The sequence below is a fragment of the Zalophus californianus genome, chromosome 9 (genome assembly GCF_009762305.2).
Source record: "Zalophus californianus isolate mZalCal1 chromosome 9, mZalCal1.pri.v2, whole genome shotgun sequence".
NCBI classification, from domain to species: Eukaryota; Metazoa; Chordata; class Mammalia; order Carnivora; family Otariidae; genus Zalophus; species Zalophus californianus.
In genome coordinates, this window is record NC_045603.1 from 11,866,420 (window position 1) to 11,889,727 (window position 23,308).

At 47.8% G+C, this 23,308-nt stretch overlaps 1 protein-coding gene across 13 annotated transcripts in view; it reads left to right on the forward strand.

Moving 5' to 3' along the window:
• Positions 1 to 22,913: 22,913 nt before the first annotated feature.
• RBFOX2 (RNA binding fox-1 homolog 2) overlaps positions 22,914 to 23,308 on the forward strand; it is a 281,003-nt gene continuing 280,608 nt past the window's right edge. For 2 of the 13 annotated variants that reach the window (XR_003519656.2, XM_027591861.2), the window contains exon 1: positions 22,937 to 23,289. Coding sequence is in view for 11 of the 13 variants with exons in the window: in XM_027591861.2 (XP_027447662.1) it covers positions 23,104 to 23,289 (186 nt within the window). In the remaining 2 variants the exon portion in view is untranslated. Of the gene's footprint in view, positions 23,290 to 23,308 lie in introns of all 13 variants that reach the window. The other 11 variants (XM_027591869.2, XM_027591868.2, XM_027591867.2 and 8 more) reach the window with 11 other exon arrangements.

The window sequence follows — 23,308 nt, forward strand, 5'->3', positions numbered from 1 at the left end:
TTCCCCAGATGGGAACAGGCCAGGGCGGGTGGGGCTGGGGGGCTGTAGGCTGACACCTCCACCCCCGCCATGCGGGGCAGGGAACTCAAAAAGCTCAAGAAGGGTGGCTGCCACAAGGGACGGGCCAGCCCTGCTCTGAATAAGCGTGCTGTGCGGAAGCCCCCATCATGTGCTCCTGGCAGAAGGGAGGCGCTAGAAGGCCTCTCTAGAAATGCTTAGAGCAGCTTTTGTGGTCATCATTAGCCCATCACTTTCTCAGAATCCCTGCCCACACTCACGTGGCAACTCACAGTGGAGATAAACCGGTGGGGAACAGTAGTTAGAGCCAGTTCTGGTTCTTGGACACGCTTTGCTTCCTTCCACCTCCGCTCTGCTTCCTGTTCGCTCCAGACATCGGGCACCACAATTGGATGCTCGGCTCTGGGCTTCCCTCCCCTGCAAAATGGCGAATCGCCTCATCAGGCCTTTGGGAAATGAGCGAAGATGATACACACAATAGGCTCAGCATATGTCTTGCATGTAGAAGGCAAATGACGAGTAATGTGCTGGTGTGTTGTTTATTTATTAATTTTTATATTAAAGAATCATCCACTTAGCAGCTTTTACAGGGCAATTAACATCCTCTCTGAACTCCAGTTTCCTCCTTTGGAAAATAAGACAAGTAACTCCCACCTCAGAGGTTGTGGCGTGGGGTTAATGATGCAAAGTGCCTGGCTCACGGCCAGAGAGGACAGAGAGCTGGCAGTCACGCTCATTACCAGTTGAGCTCGGATGTTGCCTTGGCGTTCTTGTCAATGCATGAGTGAAGCTGAGGGTGGAGAGGAACTCAATTTGCCATCATTGGCCTGTGCTCGATGAGTACTCATTTCCCAAGATTCTTCTCTACCACGTTTCTTTCCCCAGTAACCAACCTCCAGGTGCTGACCTGGTTTGGTGAGGATTTGGACTTGGAAGAGGCTGTGCTCAAATGGTAGGTCCCCATGAATGACACAGGACTCCAAAGACATGTTAATATGGCGGTCCCTACCATCTAGAAATCCTTGGGTTTCTCAGAAAAAAGCATTCTAGCTAGGGAAAGGCCTTCCAGAGGGTCGGGGTTTCCCATAAGTGTGGATACGAGGATTGAGGTTCCAGGAGCTCCGAGTCCCCCACATCCACAATCAGACTGAAATTTCTCCTTCAAAGCTTTATACCTTGGCCTTTATACATTTTGAAAATGAAGACACCTAGGAATATTCTATAAGCTATTGTAGTTATTCTGTTATCAGGAGGACAGAACTGGCTTTGAAAGGCCTGATTATACCAAGGATTGCAGAAAATTATGAAGACTGGAATGAGTTCTGAAAATAGAACTTGACTCTTGGAATTCTAGAAAAAGTGCTGAACATAAAGGTAGGCAGAACTGAGTTTGAATCCAAGCCATACACAATTAGCTGTTGGACTTGGACAAGTCCCTTAAACTCTCTGAACCCAAAGTTTCTTCTATGTAAAATTTGAATAACAATACTTATTATTTTTTATTGTTAAAGCTCCCTCCTTACTTTAAAATCCACTACCAAATGAACTAATGGACAGAAATGTTTCATAGTCAATTTCCCACTAGAGAGTGGGTGGTTTATTACAAAGACTCAGTTATGAGAGAAACCCAACTCCAACTAACTGACGCTGTATAAAGGAACTTATTGGCTCCTGTAATTAAAAGACCAGAGATGGAAAGGCTTCAGGCTTAGCTGGATCCAGGAGATGAAACCATATTTTCCTGGCTGTCTCACCATCCCTCCTTCACATGGGCAGATTTTTCTTCTACTGCATATAATTTCTTTCATGGGGTAAGGGAAGATGACCCCAGCTGCAATCAATGCATTTCCTCCTAGCTTAACAACTGCATGGCAAAAGAGAGCTTCTGCACCTCCCCCACACACATACATCACCCTACCAATCCCAGGGAAAATTTGTAAAGGCACTGTTCTGATCACGGGCCCTCCTTGGACCAATCACTGTTGTTGCGAAACAGACTGCAGCGGCTGATCTTGTCTGAGTTATTTACCTACCCCATAACTAGAGGTGGACTTTCTGCCTCACAAACCCATGAAATCTACATGTCTGGGGGAGGGGGTGGGGCAAGTGTAAAGGTTCTGGACAGTCACAAACCAGAATGGGCCAACCTAGGTCTCTTGCAGAAGTCCCCATTTCCCTCATGAGAGAGACAAGATCAAATGAGCCTGGGCTGCCATATGGTCCTTCAACCACTTGGGGAATAATAGATGCTGTGTCTGCTGTTTGTCATGTTTTCTGTATGCCCACCACGTTTTCAACATTTTGTTATATTTGAGAAATTTCCATCTCCCCATGGAGGAGGTGGGACACAGGAACGTTGGCTTTCCAGCCTCTTTGAAGCCAAGGCACCTGTGTGTGACCCAGCTCCACCAATCAGATGCCCAGGGGAGACTATATGGAAGTGAGAACCCAGAGAAGGAGGCTCAGTGTGGTGAGGGTGGCTACGGACCCTCAGTTCAGGGTGAAGTTCTTGGTGCAGAAATGTTCTAGAGGAGTGACCGCGTGGTGGTGTTTTGCTCATCCAGCTGTTTCTATGGTTGTTTCTGGGCACTGATCCTGGAGGCACAGCCTCGAGCCAGGCCCACCAGCCCCTCAACCGATCCCGTGAGTTAACATCTCTTTAAGAAGCTCCTTTTCTGCTTAATCAGCCAGCATGTGTTTCTGTTATTTGCAAGGAAAAGCCCTTGGCACTCTAATTGCCCCCCTCCCCGCAGCAGGTAGCAGATGGGAGAGGTCTCCCAGAGGGGAGGGAATAGGCCAGGTCTTGAATCCTGACTCTTAACTCACCAGCCATGGGACACTGGGGCGGTGGTCATTCACCTTCCCAGATCTCAGTTCCCCTTTTGCAAGTGGGGCTAATAACCACCTCTCCTTCACAAGGTCGTCGTGAGGACTGGTTGGATGATGTAAGTAAAGCGCGATACCAGACACCCGAGAATCTCTTACTGCCAGGTAGTTATTACACTTATTTTTATGGTTCGGCTAGTGTTATTGTGTCTCTCTTTGTCTGTTGCACCCTGAAGTAGGTATAAGGTGTTAAGAGGGGGTAGTAGGTGTGAATCTACCTAGCCTGTAAACTGGGTTGCGCAAAATGTCTCTTTCTTCATTTTTCAATGTCAGCACTGAATTTCTTTATTGATTCTCCACTCCCTTCGATGATGGAAACTTATCTGAGTCCATTTGGGGTTTTCCAACTCTCCTTGGGGTGGCAGCTGGTCCGTGGAGGGGACTTACATTGATCCAAGTCCTAAGGAGGGGGGTCATCTGCCTGGTCTTTGGTCATCTGTCAGTCAGTGTTCACCTGGACAAACAGAACCATGGGACATACTAGGCATCAGCTTGTTGCAGCATGTTGCAAGGCATCAGTTTTATGCAATTGTGGGAGCTGGCTTTGTGGGAGGTGAGTCCACAGGGAAGTGAGTCCCAAATCTGCAGGGCAGGTTGTCAGGAATGTTGGAACTCTCAACTTGGATCTTCTGTCCACAGGTGGAATATTTCTTCAGGGGAGCTTCAATTCTGCTCTTAAAGCCTTTCAACTGATTGAATCAGACTCACTCGGATTAGCTAGAATAATCTCCGTTACTTAAAGTAAACTGATTACAGACTAATCACATCTACAAAGTACCGTCACAGCAAAACCTAGTGTTTGACTGAGTAACTGGGGACTACATCCTTCCCAAATTGACACATACACCTGACCATCACCATCACCAACCCCAATCTCCGCTGCCCTCTCCACCCAGCCTCTTGGGGAGTCTCAGGCCTCCTCAAACCATCAGTAGCCGCGGGGCACTAGGCAGGTTACTTAACCTCCACATGCCTGACTCAAATGGGGATAATAATAGTATCTGCCTCGTGTGGTTGTTGTGAGGATCAACCGGACAAGAACCTGTAACAAGGACTTAGACCAGTGGACACAGGAGGTTGGGTAAATACTCTCTCTCATCCTGCGCCGGCCCCCTGTCGGAGGCAGGAACTCCGGGGTCTCCTGGCCTCACTGAGATGCCTGCCCTCAGACCTCCAACCTTAAGAGAGGGTTGTCCTGAGCGCGTCACCTGACCGCCAGGAAAGTTGACAGCGAAGCACATGGGCCGCCCCCCTCCCCAGCATAGCGCCCCGGCGGTGCGCGCGCGCCCCCCCCCCCCCGAGGAAGCGGGGGGAATAACACAGGGGAAATAATGGTTTGGGACGCTGGCAGCTTTGCGGGGGAGACGGAGAGCAACACGCGGGAGAAGTGTTCTTCTCCCCTCACTTCAGAAGGCACCCGGGAAGCTGCTCGCGGGGGCTACCACAGCGCTCTAGACGCGGGTGGAAACACGCCGCGCCCGCACCCAGGCGCGAAGGCGCCGGCAGCCATGCGCCTCCAGGGGGCGCCACTGAGCTTCGCTGCGCCCCGAGCGGGCGGGACTCCGGCGCGCTCTTGGAAAACACTGCACTTCCTGTAGCCAGCTGGGTGGGGACGTCGAGAGTCTGTGATTCAGGGTGTGACTGTGGCCGTGACTTCATCTGCCCTGCCAGCCTGGAGGAGGCCAGTCACGTGGCCCTGTCTGGTTTCCCGGGGGTGGGGCGGGGGGCGAGGGGAGGGGGAGGCTGTGCATTCCTTGGAACCGGGCTTGTGGTTACCCCTGCCCCCCTCACTTCAGTCCCTGAATAAGCACGTCTTTAGATTTGATGATGCCAGTCTCCCTCTTCCCTGACGGAGCCGAGGGAGCTTTATTTAGCCTCTGCAGACCCCTCTGCTGGACTCTTGTTTCTGCTAATACCATCTTGACCCTGGTTACATTCTTAAAGTCTATGAGCCTCAGTTTTCTCATCTGTAAGATGGGCATCATAATACCCACCTCCTAGGATTAAAGAAGATGTATGTGAAGTGCCTAGCACGGAGCCTGACATGTGGCGGACAGCCAATAAATAATTGTCAAATAATAATTTTATAAATTATTATAAATTTTATAAATGTTATTTATTTAACTTATATTTTTATACATAAATTAAGTACTCAATGAAAATTGTAGATAGATAGAATCTCAAGGTCATAGACCTATAGAACTGGAAACACCTTAGAGCTTATGGCCCAACCCCTTCATAGGAGAGGTTTAGGGTTTTCCCAGATCCATTAAGTATGGCAGAGTGGTTAAGAATGTGGACACAGGGCGCCTGGTGGTTCAGTTGGTTGAGCAACTGCCTTCGGCTCAGGTCATCATCTTGGAGTCCCAGGATCGAGTCCCGAATTGGGCTCCCTGCTCGGAGGGGAGTCTGCTTCTCCCTCTGACCCTCCCCCCTTTCATGTGCTCTCTCTCTCTCTCTCTCATTCTCTGTCTCTCAAATAAATAAATAAAATCTTAAAAAAAAAAAAAAAGAATGTGGACTACAGGGCCAAGTCACCTGGTCCAACTCTTGCCCTGGCGCCAACTAGGTGTGTGATTTTGGGTAACTTACTTAATCTCCGTGCTTCACTTTCCTCATCTGTAAAATGGGGATAATGGTGTCTACTTTATAGGTTGCTGGAAAGATTAATGGGAAGAAACCTGAAAAATATTTAGCTCAGTATATAGTAAGGGCTCAGCAAATGCTAGCTATTGTATCAGGTACCATCAAGGAAAGTGTCAGCCACAGATCATCTCGTCCAGAGATTAGTGATGTCCAAAGTTTTTTTGTTTTTTTCCAAATAAAAACTTATGTAGATGTCACATCATTCATTCATTCATTCATTCATTTCTTCAACAAATAAATATGGAATGTCTGCTCTGCGCCAGGCTTCATTCTAGATGTTGGAGATGCAGACCTCAAGCATCTCTGCTCTCAGAGAGCATACATGCTACCAAAGGGAAGCATAAAATGCACAAACAAGCAAACAAAAATAAATCCGTAACACACCAAGTGGTGATAAGACTAAGCAGAAGAGTAAGGCAGGGTACTTCTACAGTTTGGTGGCTTGATTCCCACTAAGGGGCCAGTAGTTTTACTCAACATTGCCTTTGCATCATTCCATATGTCAATAAGGTTTTTAAAAAGCAAATAATGTGTTAGGCAATAAGGCCCCCTCTCCCTTCAGTCTCTACCCACAGTACTTTGTACAAACTTCATTTATATAGAACTTAATATGCTGTAGAGTTTCACAGGGCCTTCTCAACAACTCAGACATCCCCAAATGGCAAACTGAACTTTGGTTTGTGAAATCATTTGGTTTTAAAACCTGCGTTGGATGGATGTGAGGCTATTTATAGTCTTTTTTTAAAAACCGTATTTAATGCAAATATCCATACGTGTCACTGCAGTAATATAAATGTGTTGAATTCCCAAGTGTAGGGGGTGCTATGAGAATAATGGTATTATTATCTTTCCAAAATCGGATACATTCTGAAATCTAGAATCCCCTGATGCCCAAGGATTTGGAGTGAGGGACCATGGGCTTGTATTTTGTTCTTCTGAGTACGTCCATTTCCTCTGCTTAATTGATATCTGTGGTGATGGATATCATGTCCTAAACACATCTGTGTTCCCAGATTCCCGCAGAGCGCCTGGTGTGTGGTCACATGCAGCAAACTCTGCGGGATAAGTCGATTTTCTGACTTTTCCATAACTCTGTGGAGAACTCCCATACCACATCTTAAGGAGCAGATTGGATCTCAGAATTTTAGGGTAATGTTCAGGTTACAGTGACAGATTGGATGTATGCATCTAATTTGCTCTTTCCCGAAACCCCACTAGAACTTCTGGAAGAGGGATTGGAAAAAAAAAAAAAAAAAAAAAGCCCCACAATATCGAGAAAACAGGACGGGAAACCACAGCCACAAGAGGAGATGCAGAGTGGTAAATAATTTGGCAGGCTTGGGAAAGCCGAGAAAAGCAGCCATGGGAAGGGCTGAGCACAAACCTGATTTGCACAGCAGATTCAGCCCAAGACAAAGAAACTGGCAGTACAAGGTCCCTCTGTGAGTGAAGGTTTGGGGGGGGGGTCAGGGGCAAGTGCTAAAGTAAGAAGAATGGGGAGTGCTCTCTAGGAAGCAATTAGGTCCTAGATTCCCTCCCCCAGCCCCCCAATCCCCCACATTCCCCTGCAATTGATCCTCCTCCACGATGGAAGAAGTCTGGAAGATTCTTCTCAGAAGAGGGTGGAACAGAGCGTCTCTGGCCTGGGGGACACTCGGCAGAGAGGATATGGGTATGGCACAGAAAATGGGGATAAAGAAGCCATCATTGTGTCAACGCTGAATGTGGAAATACCACACCCTCAGTGCTCTACCCCTCCCCCCTCAGTTGGTTCCTAGAACTCTGGCCGCCAAACCCTAACCCTCCAGGGAGGGGGTTTGGAAGATGTCTGGCTTAAAGGAAAGACGTAAAAACACTGACATACTGGATTTTCCAACAAATAGCCCCGCAGATTACTCTGCTATGAAGCTCCAAGTGGACAGTCCCTCATGTGCTCAAAGCTTCCAATTAGCATTTTCGTATTTCATCGACAGTAGGGCTGAGGAATACCTCATGTTGAGGACAACCTTGACTGTTGAAGAGAGACACCAAAACGAACAGGATAAAAGCAACCTGGAACAAACAGGCACAGGGAGGTTTTTTTGTTTTGTTTTGTTTTTTAAGCATCATGTCATCAGAGAGATGAGAACAGATTATTGCGTCCCCAAACCGAAACAAAAGCAGGAGACTTCAGAAAACATTCAAAGGTTCGGGAAGAGCTTTAGAAATTAAAGATAAGTGGGTTGAGATAAAAATAGTAAAAGAGCTGGAAGATCGAGTGGGAGAAACACCGGAGAAATTAGAGCAAGAAGACACAGAGAGGGAAGCCAGAAACAAAGCCAAATGAGCAGAAGTCCAGACCGGGAGATCCAACAGCAGAATAGCAGGGGCTCCAGAAGAAGAGGACAGAGAAAGTAGAGAGGAGGGAATCACATGGGAAAAACTCAACAAATTCTGCAGAACGCAAGTTTCCAAACCGAAAGGGCCCAGTGCCCCCATGAGGGATGAACACAGACCCAAATATAGGCAGATGGCTGAAATTCCAGAATACTGAGGAAGACAAGATTTGACATCTTCCAGAGAGAGAAAAAAACCCAGAACGCCTCCAGACTTCTCACAAACCCCAAGGGCTAGAAGATGACCCGGTGCTTTCAAAAGTCTGAATGAAAATCGTCTTTAATCTAGAATTCTGTTCTCAGTGAAGGTATAAACCAGTTATGAGGGTTTGACAAAAACATGTTCAGATATCCAAAATCCCCAGATACTTTCCCGTGCTGCCTTTCTCAGCAAGCTACTAGAGGATGAGCCCCACCAGATCAGAGAATGTAAGCCTCTAAGTAGGGAGACATCGGTTCAGTAAACTGGAGGCCTATTACCGGAGAGAGTGACAGTCGTGCCCCAGACTCAGAGGGCAACAAGTTCGACCCATCCAGAGGGAGTCCTGGGCCTTGGTATAGAGACATGTGTTTGGGGCATTATCACCAGGATCCTAGCTTGAAGAAGAGAATGCCCGGAGAAGCAGAACTTCAAGCTTTTTCTAGATTAGCGTTGCCTTGGCCAGATGCTCGTGGAGTTTCTGCTCTTCCAACGGTGCCCTGAAATTGTTTCAACTCCATGTGAGTGTTCAGCTTCGACCCATTCCCGAGGCCCGGAGAGAGGTCACGGAGCTGAGAAGCAAGGCAAAACCAAAACCAATACAGAATTGCCCTCTCCCTGTGAATGTGTTTCTGCCATGACTAACCCTACAGCCCTTTCAGATGCTCTGATAATACCCACTGACTGCCCTTGGAAGCAGCCCTTGTGAATAGCTGGATCCACGTTGTCATCCTGCCCAGCGTCCAGGTCATTGTCTTCTGGGAGATTTCCTCTGTGAGTAGTGATACTGCCTTTTCCTTACAGTGGCTTGAGCTTGCTTCTCACTTTTCCAAAAGTAAGCAATATATTGTTTATGGATACACACACAGCCACGTGCAGATGGCAGAATTGCCAAGAAGTAGGAGGGAATACTTAAGGTTCAGACCAGGGCTTACCTCTGTGAGGAGAGCGGTGCTATCTGGGAGGGGCTCAAGGTGGAATTTTTAAGCTACCAGAAAGAATTTTATTTCTTAACCCATTTCTTTAAATGGTACACATGTAGCTATAGAATATTTAGGTAGTTATTTAGGTAGATTCAATTCGCAATACAATTTTTAAATTTAGGATAAAGGAGGGAATTTTAAAGACAACACGGGAAATTAGATATTTGTTTGTAGGTTTATTTCTTAGTTGCATGACCTTATTTGATACTGTAAGCTGCCCCTCCTCTTCCCACCACCCGTTCCCTGCCTCCATCACCTGCCCCTCATCCTCAGACTCTTCCAATCCTCTTAACCCTGCTTTACTTTTCTTTTTTCTCATGGTACTTAGTAGCTTCTTACATCCTCTAGAATAGTGGGTCTCAACATTTTTGGTCCAGTGTCCATTTTATGCTTTTAAATATTATTGAAGACTTCAAAACACTCTTGTTATATGGGTTGTATCTATTGATATTGTCCATGTCTGAAATTAAAACCGAGAAAATGTCAAAACACAAGACTCACAAACACACATTCTATAAGCTATCAGACATCAGGTAGCCTCTGGAAAACTCCATGTACCGCCATGAGAGAATGGGAGTGAAAAAAGGTTGTTAAGTCACATTTGGTATTGTTATGAAAATTGTTTTGACCTTGGGGGCCCCTGGAAAGGGCCTGAGGAGCCTCCCGGAGTACCTGGGACTCTACCTTGAGAACCGCTATTTAGAACGATGCCCAGCACGTAGCAGGCACTACTCAACAAATTCGTGCTCAGCTCCTGCTCTACAGAGAGCCCTCTGCTAGGTGCTCTTGGTGATGCACAAGTAGGAAAGACCCAGCCCCTCGCCTCGAAGCACATCTCCAGGAACCCAGAAGGACTTACGGTAGTAGAATATTTGTGCTCAACCTAATTCTCTGTTTCTCCAGAAACCCTTTCAGGTCAGTAGTCCTGGTGTTAGTCCAAGAGTGTGCAGCCAGCCCACACTGTTAACCAGTCTGGAGGGCTTTCTGACACATGTGGGTGTTTCTTCCGAAGGCTGCTTCCTGCCTTAGCAATGATGAGAGACGGGGACATATGGCCTCTTCTAAGCAAAGCCAAAGCAAGCAGTGCAGGGCGGAGACATGACTGGGGCGGGGGGGGGGGGGGGGCTGTCACATGTCCTTGGGTGGGTCACTTTCAAATCAGTTTCTTCCTCCGCTCATTGGGGCTATGCAACTAGAGGTTAGTCCCTAGGAGATGGCTAAGAGTGCTTCCAGTGTTAACCTTCTCTGGTTCTACTAATGTAAAAATCTAAGCATTTACTCATGAGTTGACCGTCTGATGAGTGTATGAACCCAGCTGAGCCTGCTTTGAAGATATTTGATCTCCTGCCCAGAAAACCCCAGGGCCACTGGAGGCATCTGGGATTGTGGAACAATAAAGAAAACAAACCGGAATCCCACTGCACAATGTAGCGAAGAAAATGAAGTGCGCCCTACATTTCATCTGGAATCCAATTTTGGCCAAGCCAAGTGCTAACAATTTAAGTCGTAGATAGACTCCAATGAGAAGAGCTGATATGATTAATTCCCATAAGGTTTATTTCATTTATTCATTCATTCAACAAATATTACCGAGCAGTGATTCTTTGTCATTTGTTATGTGGGATACTGAGAATACCAGTGTGAATAAAATGCACTTAGGATGCATTTTATTGTAAATGCACTTAAGATGCACTTGAGAGCTCATTCAACTTTTCCAAATAATTAGTTGCCAACATTTAAGTATCTGGAGATTTCACATAAAAAGCCAAATTTCTGACATCACGTGAAAATTAGTTTTTCATTGCTTCCCCAGCTCTCCTCACTTGCTACAGTCCTACCTTCCCTGCCTGACTTTGTGGACATTTGAGTTTGCACCTTGAAGTACAGCTGGAGGGGCAGACAGACATGTTAATAGGGAGCAATGTGTGAAACACTTCGCTGGAACTGCTGCAGAGTGCTAAGGGAGCATGCTTAGCACATCCGCCCTGTGTCCTGCACATTTCCCAAGGCTAGAGTAAGGAAGAGAGTGGGAGAGAGGGATTCCAGCTCCCTGAGAGCCCCTCGTCTAGGAGGGAGGCAGACAGCCGATGTGGAATTATGCAGAATTGCAGTACTGGTCTTTTTTTTTTTTTTTTTAAAGATTATTTATTTATTTGAGAGAGAGAGCATGAGCAGGGGCAGAGGCAGAGGGAGAAGCAGACTCCCCACTGAGCAGGGAGCCCGACGAGGGGCTCGATCCCAGGACCCCGGGATCATGACCTGAGCCGAAGGCAGACACTTAACCCACTGAGCCACCCAGGTGCCCCCATCATGTGGTCTTGAAGGAGCAGTTCATTTCACCAAAGTTGGAAGTGGAGCAGATTCCAGATTCCAAGATGTGTTGAAAGAGAATCGGCTGAAATAGGTGGGGAGTAAGGAGAAGCTGTGAGATCAGTCCCCACTCTGGATTGACTCTTCGAAGCACGGAACTCTTAACAGATGTATACCACCCGAGGCAAGTGTTGTTATTAACACTCTCATAGTTTTATCTCCTCCAGCCGGTATTCCCTTGAAGGCCTTCCCATATGCTGCTCTCTCTGTGTGGAATATGTTCCCTCCATCTCTTTCCAAGGCTGGCACCTTCTTGTTATTCAGCTCTTAGCTTAAAAGTGACCCTCTCAGAGAAGAAGCCTTCTCTGTTCTCCTGATGATAAATAGCCACCCATTCCCCCTCAATCCTGTCATCCTCCTCTGACTTTCTGATTCTACCACTATCCAACATTTGTAGTGTGTATTTTCTGTCTCTCCCCACTGGAAAATAATAAGCTCTGTGGGAGCAGGGACCTGGTGTGTCTTCTTCACAGTCATGTCTACCGCTCTACAACAATCCTGCGACTTAGAAGCCGCTCAACATTTGTTGAATGTGAATGAACTGTGTAGGAGACACGATGGTGGATACAGAGGGACAGTTGAGCAATCTTAAATGACAGGCTGGAAAGAAAAAGAGGCACCAGCATGTCTGAGGAGGGGCTGGCTGACACCAGCCAAGATGGCCACAGCGTCAAGGTGGTTTCACGAGGAGCCAGAAGCCTCCCCACGAGGGCTAGGGGAGCTGGCCAGACGTGTCGGTGCCTGCAGGAGACTCTCTGAGCCCCAGTTGGCTCATCCACAAAATGGGGATGATAATATGATACCATCCTTATGCGGTTATTTTGAGAATAAATAAGAGAGGTTCAGTATAGGAGAGTGCTTGGTATACAAATGTTAATTATTTTATATATTTATTTTTTACAGTCTGGGAGTTGGTTGGTATGTATGTATGTATTCGCACTCATTAAGCCATGAATTCATAGCGAATGGGTCTCAGCAGCAGCTCAGGCTCCTTTCTCACAAAGCATGCTTCCCTGGGTAGGCAAGCCGGCCCTTGAATGGAGCCCAGGTACCTTTCTCTTTGGCTTCCTTCTTTTTTCTGATAATTTTCCTTCCCACATTTCAGGGAGCTCTCTCAGCTCTTAGAGCACTTAAGATGCTCAATATATACCTCCATTCTCTTGGCAGAAATCTTGCCCTTAGTATGTTTACTACAATGCCAACAGCATGCGGGGCAACATGGCAGACCCTTCCCGTTTTGCCACGGTAACATGGGTGGGGCCATTCCTTTTGAACAGCGACCATTCCCTTGATGTCTGCAAATCACTTTTCCTGTCGCTTCACAAGTATGTGTTGAAGGAACAATTCCACGTCTTCTCAAAGGCCCAGAGAACACATAGCGGCGCCTCACCTCTTTCCCTTTACATTGGTCATTTTGGTGCGTTCCCGGGAGATGGCCGTTCCAGACGAAAGGAAGGTGTCCATTACGGCTCAAGATTAATTTTGCATCCACATCGTGTTTTGTGCTGTGAATCTAAGGAGGCAGAAGAACTGCTGGAGAATCATGAGAGATTAAGAAATGGGTTTTTCATCAGAGAAACGTCCATCCCTGTTTTTAGTTGGGTTTTTCCAAACCAGACTCTGATCCAGGGATGTGAGTGCAGTGGTTTATTTGGGTCGTGATCCCAGGAAGCACAGTAAGGCAGGGGGAGGAAGACACGGAAAGAAGAAAGAGAGGAAAAGGTACATTTATGAGCAAGTCAACTTTGTGGGCAACTGGGGCTCACTCCCATTGTGGATCCTTTGAGAGATTGTGTAAAAATACCTCAAAATTGTCCTACGAAGAGGTGAGGAAGATGGGAACTTTATAACCAACTTCTGTCCCTCCTTGGTTAAGGGGTGCCCCTGGGGGTGCTCTTGGGGCCCCTCCTGGGATTGCTCCTGGAAATCCCGGCTCCATGAGGCAGGCATGTTCCTGCAGCCAAAGAAAACCCTTTTGGGAGGTGTTCCAGTTAGGGAGCAAGTGACATGTGTGGAACGTGTGGGAACTGTCTGCAGAACACACAGGTGACTTTCATGGCCAAGGGGATGTATGTATGGCAGCAACAGCATCTGCAACTTCTCCTTTGGCCTTTGGGTGCAGATTGGGAAAAACGAATCCCACGTCTTCATTTTCTCCTAGGGAGAAGGAGTGTAGTAATTATATTCTCATTAAAAAATATTTATTGCTTCTCGCTTCAGGAGGATTAAACATCCCCATGCTACTGAGGGCAGGCTTGGCCATGTAACTTGCTTTGGCCGGTGGAATAAGAGAATACAGATGTGCCTCCTCCTTCACGTGGCCCACAGCCCTCCCACCCTTCCCTCTGCCACAGAACAGTAATGACCAAGACACAGACCGGCCTATCATCCTGGGTCCCAGAGCAAAGACAACATACATCCAGCCCACAATGTGTATGGGAACAAGAAATCTTTGTGGTTGTGAGCCACTGAGAATTGAGAGGTATCGCCTCCTGCCACATATTTTAACTAATAGAAAGAGTGATTTATCCGATTGGGGATTTGGGAAGAAAAACTGGACATAGGCTTGGCTCAGCTCCTTCCTTACTCTTTCTTCAGATCTGCTTGACCCTGAGAGTAGGGGTTTCTGGTTAGCTCCTGCCGTGTAGCCAGGGGCCTGTCCCTGTGGGGGCAGCTGCTAGTTTTCCCGCTGTACCAGTGGCTTGGTGGTTGAGTGTGGCTCATTCAGAAGTGGAGATTCACAGCACATCCCTTTGGCTGGACACTCGTGTGTATCAGTAATAAATCAAACATTTTTATTTCCTCGGTCTCTTGTGTCTGTCTCTAAATTGGTTCCTGACTTGACAGAGAAGAGAGGTGCTATTTAGCGAGCCCCTGCAAGCCCCCGAAGTCTTTCTGCATGATTCCAAGAATAAAATGGCTTTTTCTTGGGGTGCCTGGGTGGTTCAGTTGGTTGAGCATCTGACTCTTGGTTTCGGCTCAGGTCATGATCTCAGGGTCGTGAAATTGAGCCTTGGCATTCGTCTCTGGGCTGGGCATGTAACCTGCTTAAGAGTCTCTCTCTCTGCCCCCCTTTCTTTGCCCCCCCCCAAAGGCTTTTTCCAACTTACTGGCTTTTGCCTGCTTCACACTGTGGCATTTTCCATGCTCAGCTTCATTTTATATTTTAACATCATAACAAACAGCAATGGTAACTTTACTTGTGTGTTTACTTTGTGAGCATGCAGAGGGCAACATCACAGGGGTTCTGGCTGATAAGCACTGTGTTAAGTCACGAAAGTGAGAACCGGGAGAGGTACACGCCTATTTCCACCTTGCCTTTCACTATTTTTTCTTTTTTTTCTCTTTTCTTCATCTCTACCTCCCTTGTTCTTCCCCATGAAACCTAAGAGAGTCAACGTTCTGGGCTTAACCGGAGTTGATAGGTTAATGGATATTTTATTCATTCAATCATTCCTTACAAAGCATCTGAATATGGCAGGTATTATGACAGGCTGGTTGAAAGAAGGGATTCGAGATGTTCCTTTCCCGTCACTCTCCTTCGACATCAGGCTTTGAATATTGTCCAAAGATAATACTTAGTATTTTCTTCTAATTGGTGTCATTTTATGCACCTTCGCTTTCATAGGCTTTAATCAGAATGGTTACGCTTCTGATTCCCAATCTCTGATCTTTTATATGTTGATTATGAGATAGAACACTAACTAGGTATTTTCTCAGAGTAGATAGTATAACCTGCTAGAAAATACACACGCGTGACCTAAACCTCAGTGGCTTAACACAATTCAGTTTCATTTCTTGTCTGTTGCTGGTAGGGCAGCCTCTTATGTAAGCAGCTCTCCTCCAGTCGACGACTCAGGCCCCCAGGCTCCTTCCCTCTTGGGGCATCACTGTCTTTAGCTGGGGACCTCCGCAGCTGCTGCCGAGGAGGAAAGAGGACCAGAGGGTTGGCAGGGATGCTTTCAGGGTCCAGGCCTGCAAGTGGACTCTATCACTCTAACCCATATGTTGTCACACATCCCCATCCCAACAGCAGAGGAGGCTGGGGAACTGACCCCTGTGCCGGCAGGACGAGGAACTGGTGCACAGATGGGCTTTGCCTCCGCAACATTAGCTCATGTTCTCTCTTTCCCCTCCTGAAGGTACCTTCCACTCTTCCCACCCTCCTGTCCTTTCAGGAGTAAAGCTGTTCCCAGGAACTGTAAAGAGAAAGGAGAGTCAGGACCGAGCTTTTGAATTTCAAAATAGACTTTTGAAACACATGGCTTGAGAGAAAACCCTCTGTGTTTCGAAAGTCTGGTCTTTGAACTCCCATAGTCTAACCCCTCTGTGACTCTGGTCGTGCAATCGATGCCCCATGCAACCTAGAGCTTTTTTCCCAGAATCAGAATCAGCCAGGACCAGTCTGGCCTCCCGTCCCAGGAGGCCAAATGTGGCAAGGGCTGAGGAGAGAGACAGGCGAGCTGCTGAGGGGAACAGAGCTGGGCCTCTGGACGGTTCCCGGTCTCCTGCTTCCTCCTCCTCCTCAAAGGAGCCCCAGGGAGGAGAAAGGGAGTCACAGAGCTCCATGTGGGTGGGACATCTGTAGGGAGAGGAGCTCTGTGTCTCCCATCCCCATCAGAGGCCCTGGAGGGGACACATTTGCAGCAAGGATATGAAGAGTAGAGGTGCCTTCTCGGTGTGTCTACAGGGCAGGGGCCTGAGACAGCCTCTCAGAGATTCCCAAGGCCCCAGAGTGGTGTGGGAGCAGTTAGAGTTTTCTGTGACCTTGGCAGAGGTGCAAAGCCTAACACAGAGCCTTTTGGGTTTCATGCAACAGAGGGCCGGGAGCTTATGCCCAGGTGGAATGCAGGATCATGACAGTTAAGTTCTGTTTCAGAGAACAAGAAGTTAAACTTTTTTTGTTCCCTTTTCCTTAGAAGATTTGTACCCACCCAAACTAAAACACCCTAAAACGTCCACAAAGACACGGGGAGGCATGGGAAGGGCAGTGGACTTGGACTAGGGGGGACCTTTGGCAGCAACCGTCCTGTGTGACCTTGAGTCTGTCCTTGCCCCTCTCTGGATCTGTTTTCTCATCTGTAAAATGAGATGTAATACTACCTGCTTCACGGATGTGTTGTGAAGATTAAATGCAAAAAAAAAAAAAAAAAAAGCGCCCCTAGTTCAGGGCCCAGCACGTGTCAGGGGCTCTGTGGATATCCGAACCTTCCCTGTCTTTCCCTTCTGAGGTCATTTCCAATCTCAAAACTCCATACATCCCTGCGGGAAAGATGGATACACGAGGTTATGTATGTACCAGGGCCTGGAAAATAAAATAAAATGCCTTCCTCCACTCTGTAAGGAAGCAATAAAAACCTGGGACAAGGCACAAAACAGACAATGAAAGCCCGACTTGAGAGCGGGGTGGGGGTAGGGGCAGGGTGAGCACGGGGACTGCACTAAATGAAGAACAACAACTCAATACCCTGCTATCATCCTTCATCAAACTACCGAAATAGAAACCAGACAAACACATTATGTGAAGGGCAAAAGGGTTGGCAAGGTTCTGGCCTATAGGAAAAACCCAGGTTCAATAATGCCACGAGCGGAGGGAGGTGGGGAAGTGAGGTCAAAGTCAATAGAGGGGGTTTGTGTTGGAAAGGCTGGTTTTATAGTCCTAATGAGGCTTAAACATCACACGTTCCTCTTTGGCTGAACTCAGTTCTCATTAGGCTCTGTATCTGCTCCCGGATGGGCCAGCCACATGGCAGGAGCTGCTTTCACTTCCTCTGGCCGATGAATTATCAAGGGTATTCTCCGCCTTTCTTTTTTGGGAAAAGAAAGCTTTGGAGTAGAAAATGCTCTCTTCTATTTATATCCACCCTTCTCTCTCTGATTAGAGAGATGATAAATTTTGGGAAAGGACTCAGGTCCCAAGCTCTGTCTTTATTTAGAAGAGTGCATGGTTAAGACAGCACTTGTAAGATCATCTGCTCTGCTCTGGGTCTCTTTATCTGTTCTTCCAGGGGAATGTGAGAGCGAGGGAGGGCTGGGTTTTTGAGTATTTTCAGGATTGTTGGAATAGCCACATATTTGTGCCAAGCTCTGTGCTCAGTACTATGGACACAGAAATCAAGGAAGGGGTTAAGAAAAGGTCCATATTCTCAAAGAGTTTACAAATACAAAGATTTATGCCCCCAGCTTGTCTGATGGCTGTTGGTAGCCAGGGTACGGGGTTAACAACAACCAGCATTTGATTAGATCCTTCATAAGACATATTACAGGAGTCCTCCCTTAACCAGCCGAGATAGTTTCCATGACCCCCTAGTGGATGCCTGAACCTGCGGATAGTACTGAACCCTCTATATACTATTTTTTTTTATATTTGTACACATTTACAACAAAGTTTAATTTATAAATTAGGCACAGTAAGAGATTAACAACAACAAGAACAAAATAGAACAATTATAACAATAACTCTAATACAAGTTATAGGAATGAGTCTCTCTCTCTCCCTCTCTCTCTCTCTCTCTCTCTCTCTCAAAATATCTTGTTGTCCTGTACTCACCCTTCTTCTTGTGGTGATGGGAAATGATAAAAATGCCACTATGGTGAGATGAAGTGTGGTGAAGGATGAATGACGTAGGTGTTGTGATGTAGCATCAGGCTACTATGACTTTCTGACAACGTCTCAGAAAGGGGATCATCTGCTTCCGGGCCATGGGTTTCTGAACTGGTGGAAAGCAAAACCATAGATAAGGGGGGACTATTGCATTTCCTATGGCCCCACAATAGCCCTGTGGCCAGGTGCTCAGGTACCCACTTAGCTCTTCCAGTCTCTGTTTGAGGACCACAGCCGGGACTGACTCCAGTCCCAGTGATCTGACCCCAACTTCAGTGCTATTATCTCCTAGCAGAATGTTTCTCTTGGTGAACAGTACTGAATCCCTCCTAAGCCCTTGCAGGCACAAAAGAATTTGCTCACTTTTGATCAGAACCCATATCCTGGGAAACTCCTCCTCCTCACTTTTAAAGACCCACATGAAACATAACATTCTCAGTGAAGCTTGTCCTACCTCCCCCTAGGCAGGAGGAGTTCCATCTTCCTCTATGATCCTAGAGCTGCTGGTACATATAATAATCATATTAATAAGGATAATAGGAGTAATAATAGTAGTAAAAAGGTTTAAGTTACCATTTGCTGAGCGTATCTATGAGCCAGGTGTCATGTTAAGTGCTTTGCATGCATTATTTAATGCTCAGAAGAACCCTATGGGGAGACACTATTATTATCCTCAGTTTATAGATTACATGAATTAGGCGTTAAGTTTGGCTGCAGGTGGGAAACTGTTCACAGTGGCTTAACCAAACAGGAACTTATTTTGCTCAAATAACAATAAATTAGAGGTAGATGGGCTAAGGCTGCTATGGTGGCCCCATAATACCATTCTTAGCATGTGGCTTTTGTCACTGTGGAGACAACGCATCTGCTGTTTTCCAATCTGTGTTCCAGGCAGGAAGAAGGGTAAACAGCCAAGGATGAAGGGCAAAGAGCCTCTTCTTCCTGGAGTTTTGTCTTATTGGTTGGGAAAGGACACCATCCCTTACCTACCTCTTGCTGGCCAGAACTGTGTTATGTGGCCACCCTTAGCTACCAGGGAGCCCGAGAATTCTACATTTCTTTTTTTCTTTTTAAAGCTGGGCAGATTTCTGCTCTGAACACAGCTGGGGTTGTGCTAATAAGGAGGAAGTGGAAGATGGATATTGGATTAGAAACTACCCATACTTGTCACACAAGTGAAGAAAGTTGGCATCAGAGATGCTCAGGGTCTTGTTCAAGGTCAGATATGTGGCCGAGGCAGATTCCAACCCAGAGACCATGTCCTTAACTGCTGTGAGAGATGACCTCCTTAGCACGATGTGTTACGATTGTCTTTTTACAGGAATCAGTTCTACTCACCTTGGTATATCCCAGACTCCTGCCCATAGTTTGTTAAGTGGATAATGAATAAATGTTATAATGAATGAATAATAAATGAATAAATGTTAGGACTTCAGTAATTTCTGCAGCTAAAAATTCTTTCTAGGAAAATATTCTTTAATTGTCCTCTTCCTCTGTGATGTTTTATAACCTTTTCCCAGACAGGTAGCTGTTGATGTGACATGCAAGAAAGAATCTGGTCTCTGTGTCACCATGGGTGCCTCTGGCCTCTTCTGCTAGTTGCAGGCTTCTAGTCTCTCTCTCCCTAAATGCTTCATGCTTATTTACAGGGCAGGGTCCATTTTCTCTTTGTTCTGCTTGGTCATTCAAACATTCCTATAGTACATCACTCTTATTTCTTAGGGACATGTGTGCTAATTAAATAACACTGATTTGAGTCACAAGCAGCCCTGATCCCAAATCTCATTTCTTGCTGGGTCATGGAGCAGGCCAGGAAGGACCTAGCTAGCATCATTTGGATTCCAGTATTTTGGCAAGGCAGGTAGGGACGGGAGGAGAATTTTTAAGATACCAGTTTGGAAGGTAAAATTTTCAGAAAGCCAACCACTGATGTCCCTAGGTTAAAAAAAAAAAAAATCATTGTTCCATAGGTCACAAGGAAATATCCTGATTTTTCTTCAAAGCCATAACGCTTGGTTGGACAGGTTCAAACCCCATCGGCTGTGGGGGTGCTGCCAATGGGGACCCCTGACTTAGATTAGGGCTGCCTAATTCAGCTCAAGAATAGGCTTGCAGGCATTTGGACTTCCAACTTAATGGAATCCTTAATACTGCCCAAGTAGCAGTATTAAGAGATGCTGGGCTTCTCTTTCCAGCCCATGGGCCCCTAGCCAGTAGCTTACAATCACTAAACAAATTGGATGACAAATATTTACCACTTGTTAAGCAGTTGCTATATGTTAAGCGCTGTGCTAAGTGTGTTATTTTGTCTCATTTAATCCTTAGAACAACACTGCAACTGTCATTGTCATCTTACAAACAAGGAATATAAGGCTGAGTGAAAAATGATTTGCCCAACATAGTGGTTGCACCAAGGGGTGATTTGGAGAACTCTGTCTGCCTATCTTAATCTCTAGCAGCTGCACTGAACCCATCTGATGTAAATTTTAAAAACCCATAGTAGTCATACTGATAGTCTTTGATCTTGATAATGAACTTTTTTTCACTCTCATTTAAAATGTGAATAGAATGATCATAGTAATAGTAATAATAATAGTTAACATTTATTGAGTGCTCAGTTTCGGGGCAATTTGTTTGAAGTTCTTAATATGTGATAACTCCTTTAAGACTCACAATAATCCCTTCAGGGAGGTACTACTATTATTTTTTTAAAGATTTTATTTGTCAGAGAGAGAGAGAGCACAAGCAGGGGGAGCAGCAGGCAGAGGGAGAAGCAGGCTCCCCGTTGAGCAGGGAGCCCAATGCGGGGCTCTATCCCAGGACCCTCGGATCATGACCTGAGCTGAAGCAGATGCTTAACTGACTGAACCACCCAGGCGTCCCAGGGAAGTACTATTGTTATCTTAATTTTTAGATGAAGAAAGTGAGGCATAGGAGGCTAGGCAGTTTTTACAAGGCAAACGTGACTTTTAAGTGGCAGAGCTAAAACTTGGCTATTTTTATTGATCTATAACACAGTTTAGATTAAAAAAAATGTGCTTGCTAGGAAAACGGAGCTTCAAGGCAATATCTTCAGTCTTCCCTTACAAGCAGTGTGCAGGCCCTAAATCCCTTCTGTATAGAAATTCTTAAGTCATCACTGGCTCAACATCCCATGGGTAGTAGGTGGTAAAGCTTGGATTCAAATTTGTGTTGGTCTGATTCCAAAGCAAGGGATCTTTAGCACTGTACTGGTCTAGCACAAGCCAGGTTAAAACCCAAGTTCAAAGGACAAATCATAGACCTATCTGGAAATGACCTTAGAAATCATCTAACCCAGGGTTTCTCAACCTCAGCATTATTGACATTTTGGGCTGGATAAGTATTGTGGGGACTGTTCTGTTCTTAGCAGGATGTTGAACAACGTTCCTGGCCTCTACCCACTAGATACCAGATTCACCCCCCCTCCCCCAGTTGTAACAAACAAATATGTCTCCAGATGTTGACAAATGTCCTGGGAGAGAGGGGAAGGGGCAAAATCGCCCTGGTTGCCAACCACTGACTAAACCATCTCCTCATTTTACAAATGATGGAGCAGGGGTCCAAAGAAATGAAGTAATTTGGTTAAGCTAGGTAGCAGAATCCAGGTCATTCACGCAGCATCACCATGTCCCTATAATGTACAGAGCATATGTGGCACTCAGAGGAAGTAGATAAGGTCTTGCTCCTTACCATCTGGTAGGAGAGAAAAGCTACTGCACATACATCTCCAGTTGCACGACGTTGTGAAGCAATAAAGTGCTGCACAGGCAGCAAGGTGCAGAGAATACGATCTGGTGTCCTGAGCTCTGGATCTGCCACTTTTTAGCTGCAGTACTTAGTTCACTAAGCTTCAGGTTCTTCATCAATGAAACGGAGGTCATGGTATTTACTCTGCCTATACCAACAGCTTCAAAAGGGGTCTGTGAACGCCTCGTGCGAACTGTAAAGCTCTTACAAACGTCAGGTGTTATTAAGATGATCAGGAATGCGATAATAATTGTGACTAAAGTCTTTCAGAACTGGGGAGAGCCGTGTAGTGGTGTCTTCTTTCCCGGACCTTCCAAGTCGAGGTCCCCTTCCTTCTGCGGGAAGGGGAGCAGGCAAAGAGCCCTCTTCCACAGAGCTCCTCTTTCCTCGGCTGGAACCAGCGCGGCCACCTGGGCGAACTCGGGTCACAGCTTCGCAAGATTAGCCCTCCCCGGCCCTTGGGCCTCTCAAGCCCCGCCCGCCCTGGGCTGTGGCCCCGCCCTTAAAGCGCAGACTCCGCCTCCTCCGCGCGGGCCGGCACTCCAGCAGCACGGCGCCTCCAGGACAAGCCCTCGCCCGGGCCGGAGATTCCCGAACTCCCCCGATCTCTTCCCGGCCTCCCTCGGACGCCCGGAGCGGAGGCGGCGGAGATTGCCGAGGGGCGCTGGCCCCGCCCCCGCCGCCCCCGCCCCGCCACAGCCTCCCGCGCGGGCAGGAGTCCCAGATCCCGGTCCCTCCCTCCTCCTTTCTCTCCGCCCGCCTTCCCGGGGCTGCCACAGTGGCGGGTCGGAGGCTCCCGGCCAGTCAGCTCGTTCCGGCCCCGAGCCCCTCCTATCCCCCCAAACAAACAGCCCTCCCCACTCCTCTGGAGCCCGGACCGCCCCCTTCCTCCCTCGGCCCGGCGTGTGGCGAGGGACAGTGTGAAGGAGCGAGCGCGGGCCGGCGGGCGAGCTCCGTGAGTGCGAGAGGCGGGGCGCGCGGCGGGCCGGGCCGGGCCGGGGTCGCGTGTGCGCGTGGGGGCGCGAGCAAGTGCCCGTCGCGACCCGCCGGCCGCCGCGAGCGAGCCGCCGGCGAGCGACGAGCGGCCACCGCCAGCCGCTGAGGGGCGCCGGGCCCGCGCGCGCGCACGCACGCACGCACGCGGGGGCGGGGGCAGGCGCGCGCCCGCCTGTCGCGACAGTCGGGGCCGAGGCCCAGGGGGAGGTGGCCTGTCGCGGGTCGCCCGGCTCCCGGAGGCGAGGGGGGCGCGGGCGGATGGCGGAAGGCGCCCAGCCGCAGCAGCCGCCTCAGCTCGGGCCCGGCGCCGCTGCCCGGGGGATGAAGCGGGAGTCGGAGCTGGAGCTGCCGGTGCCCGGAGGGGGAGGAGACGGAGCCGAGCCCGGCCTGAGCAAGCGGCCGCGCACCGAGGAGGCGGTGGCCGACGGCGGCGGCGGGATGCAGGTGACCGCGCGGGACGGCG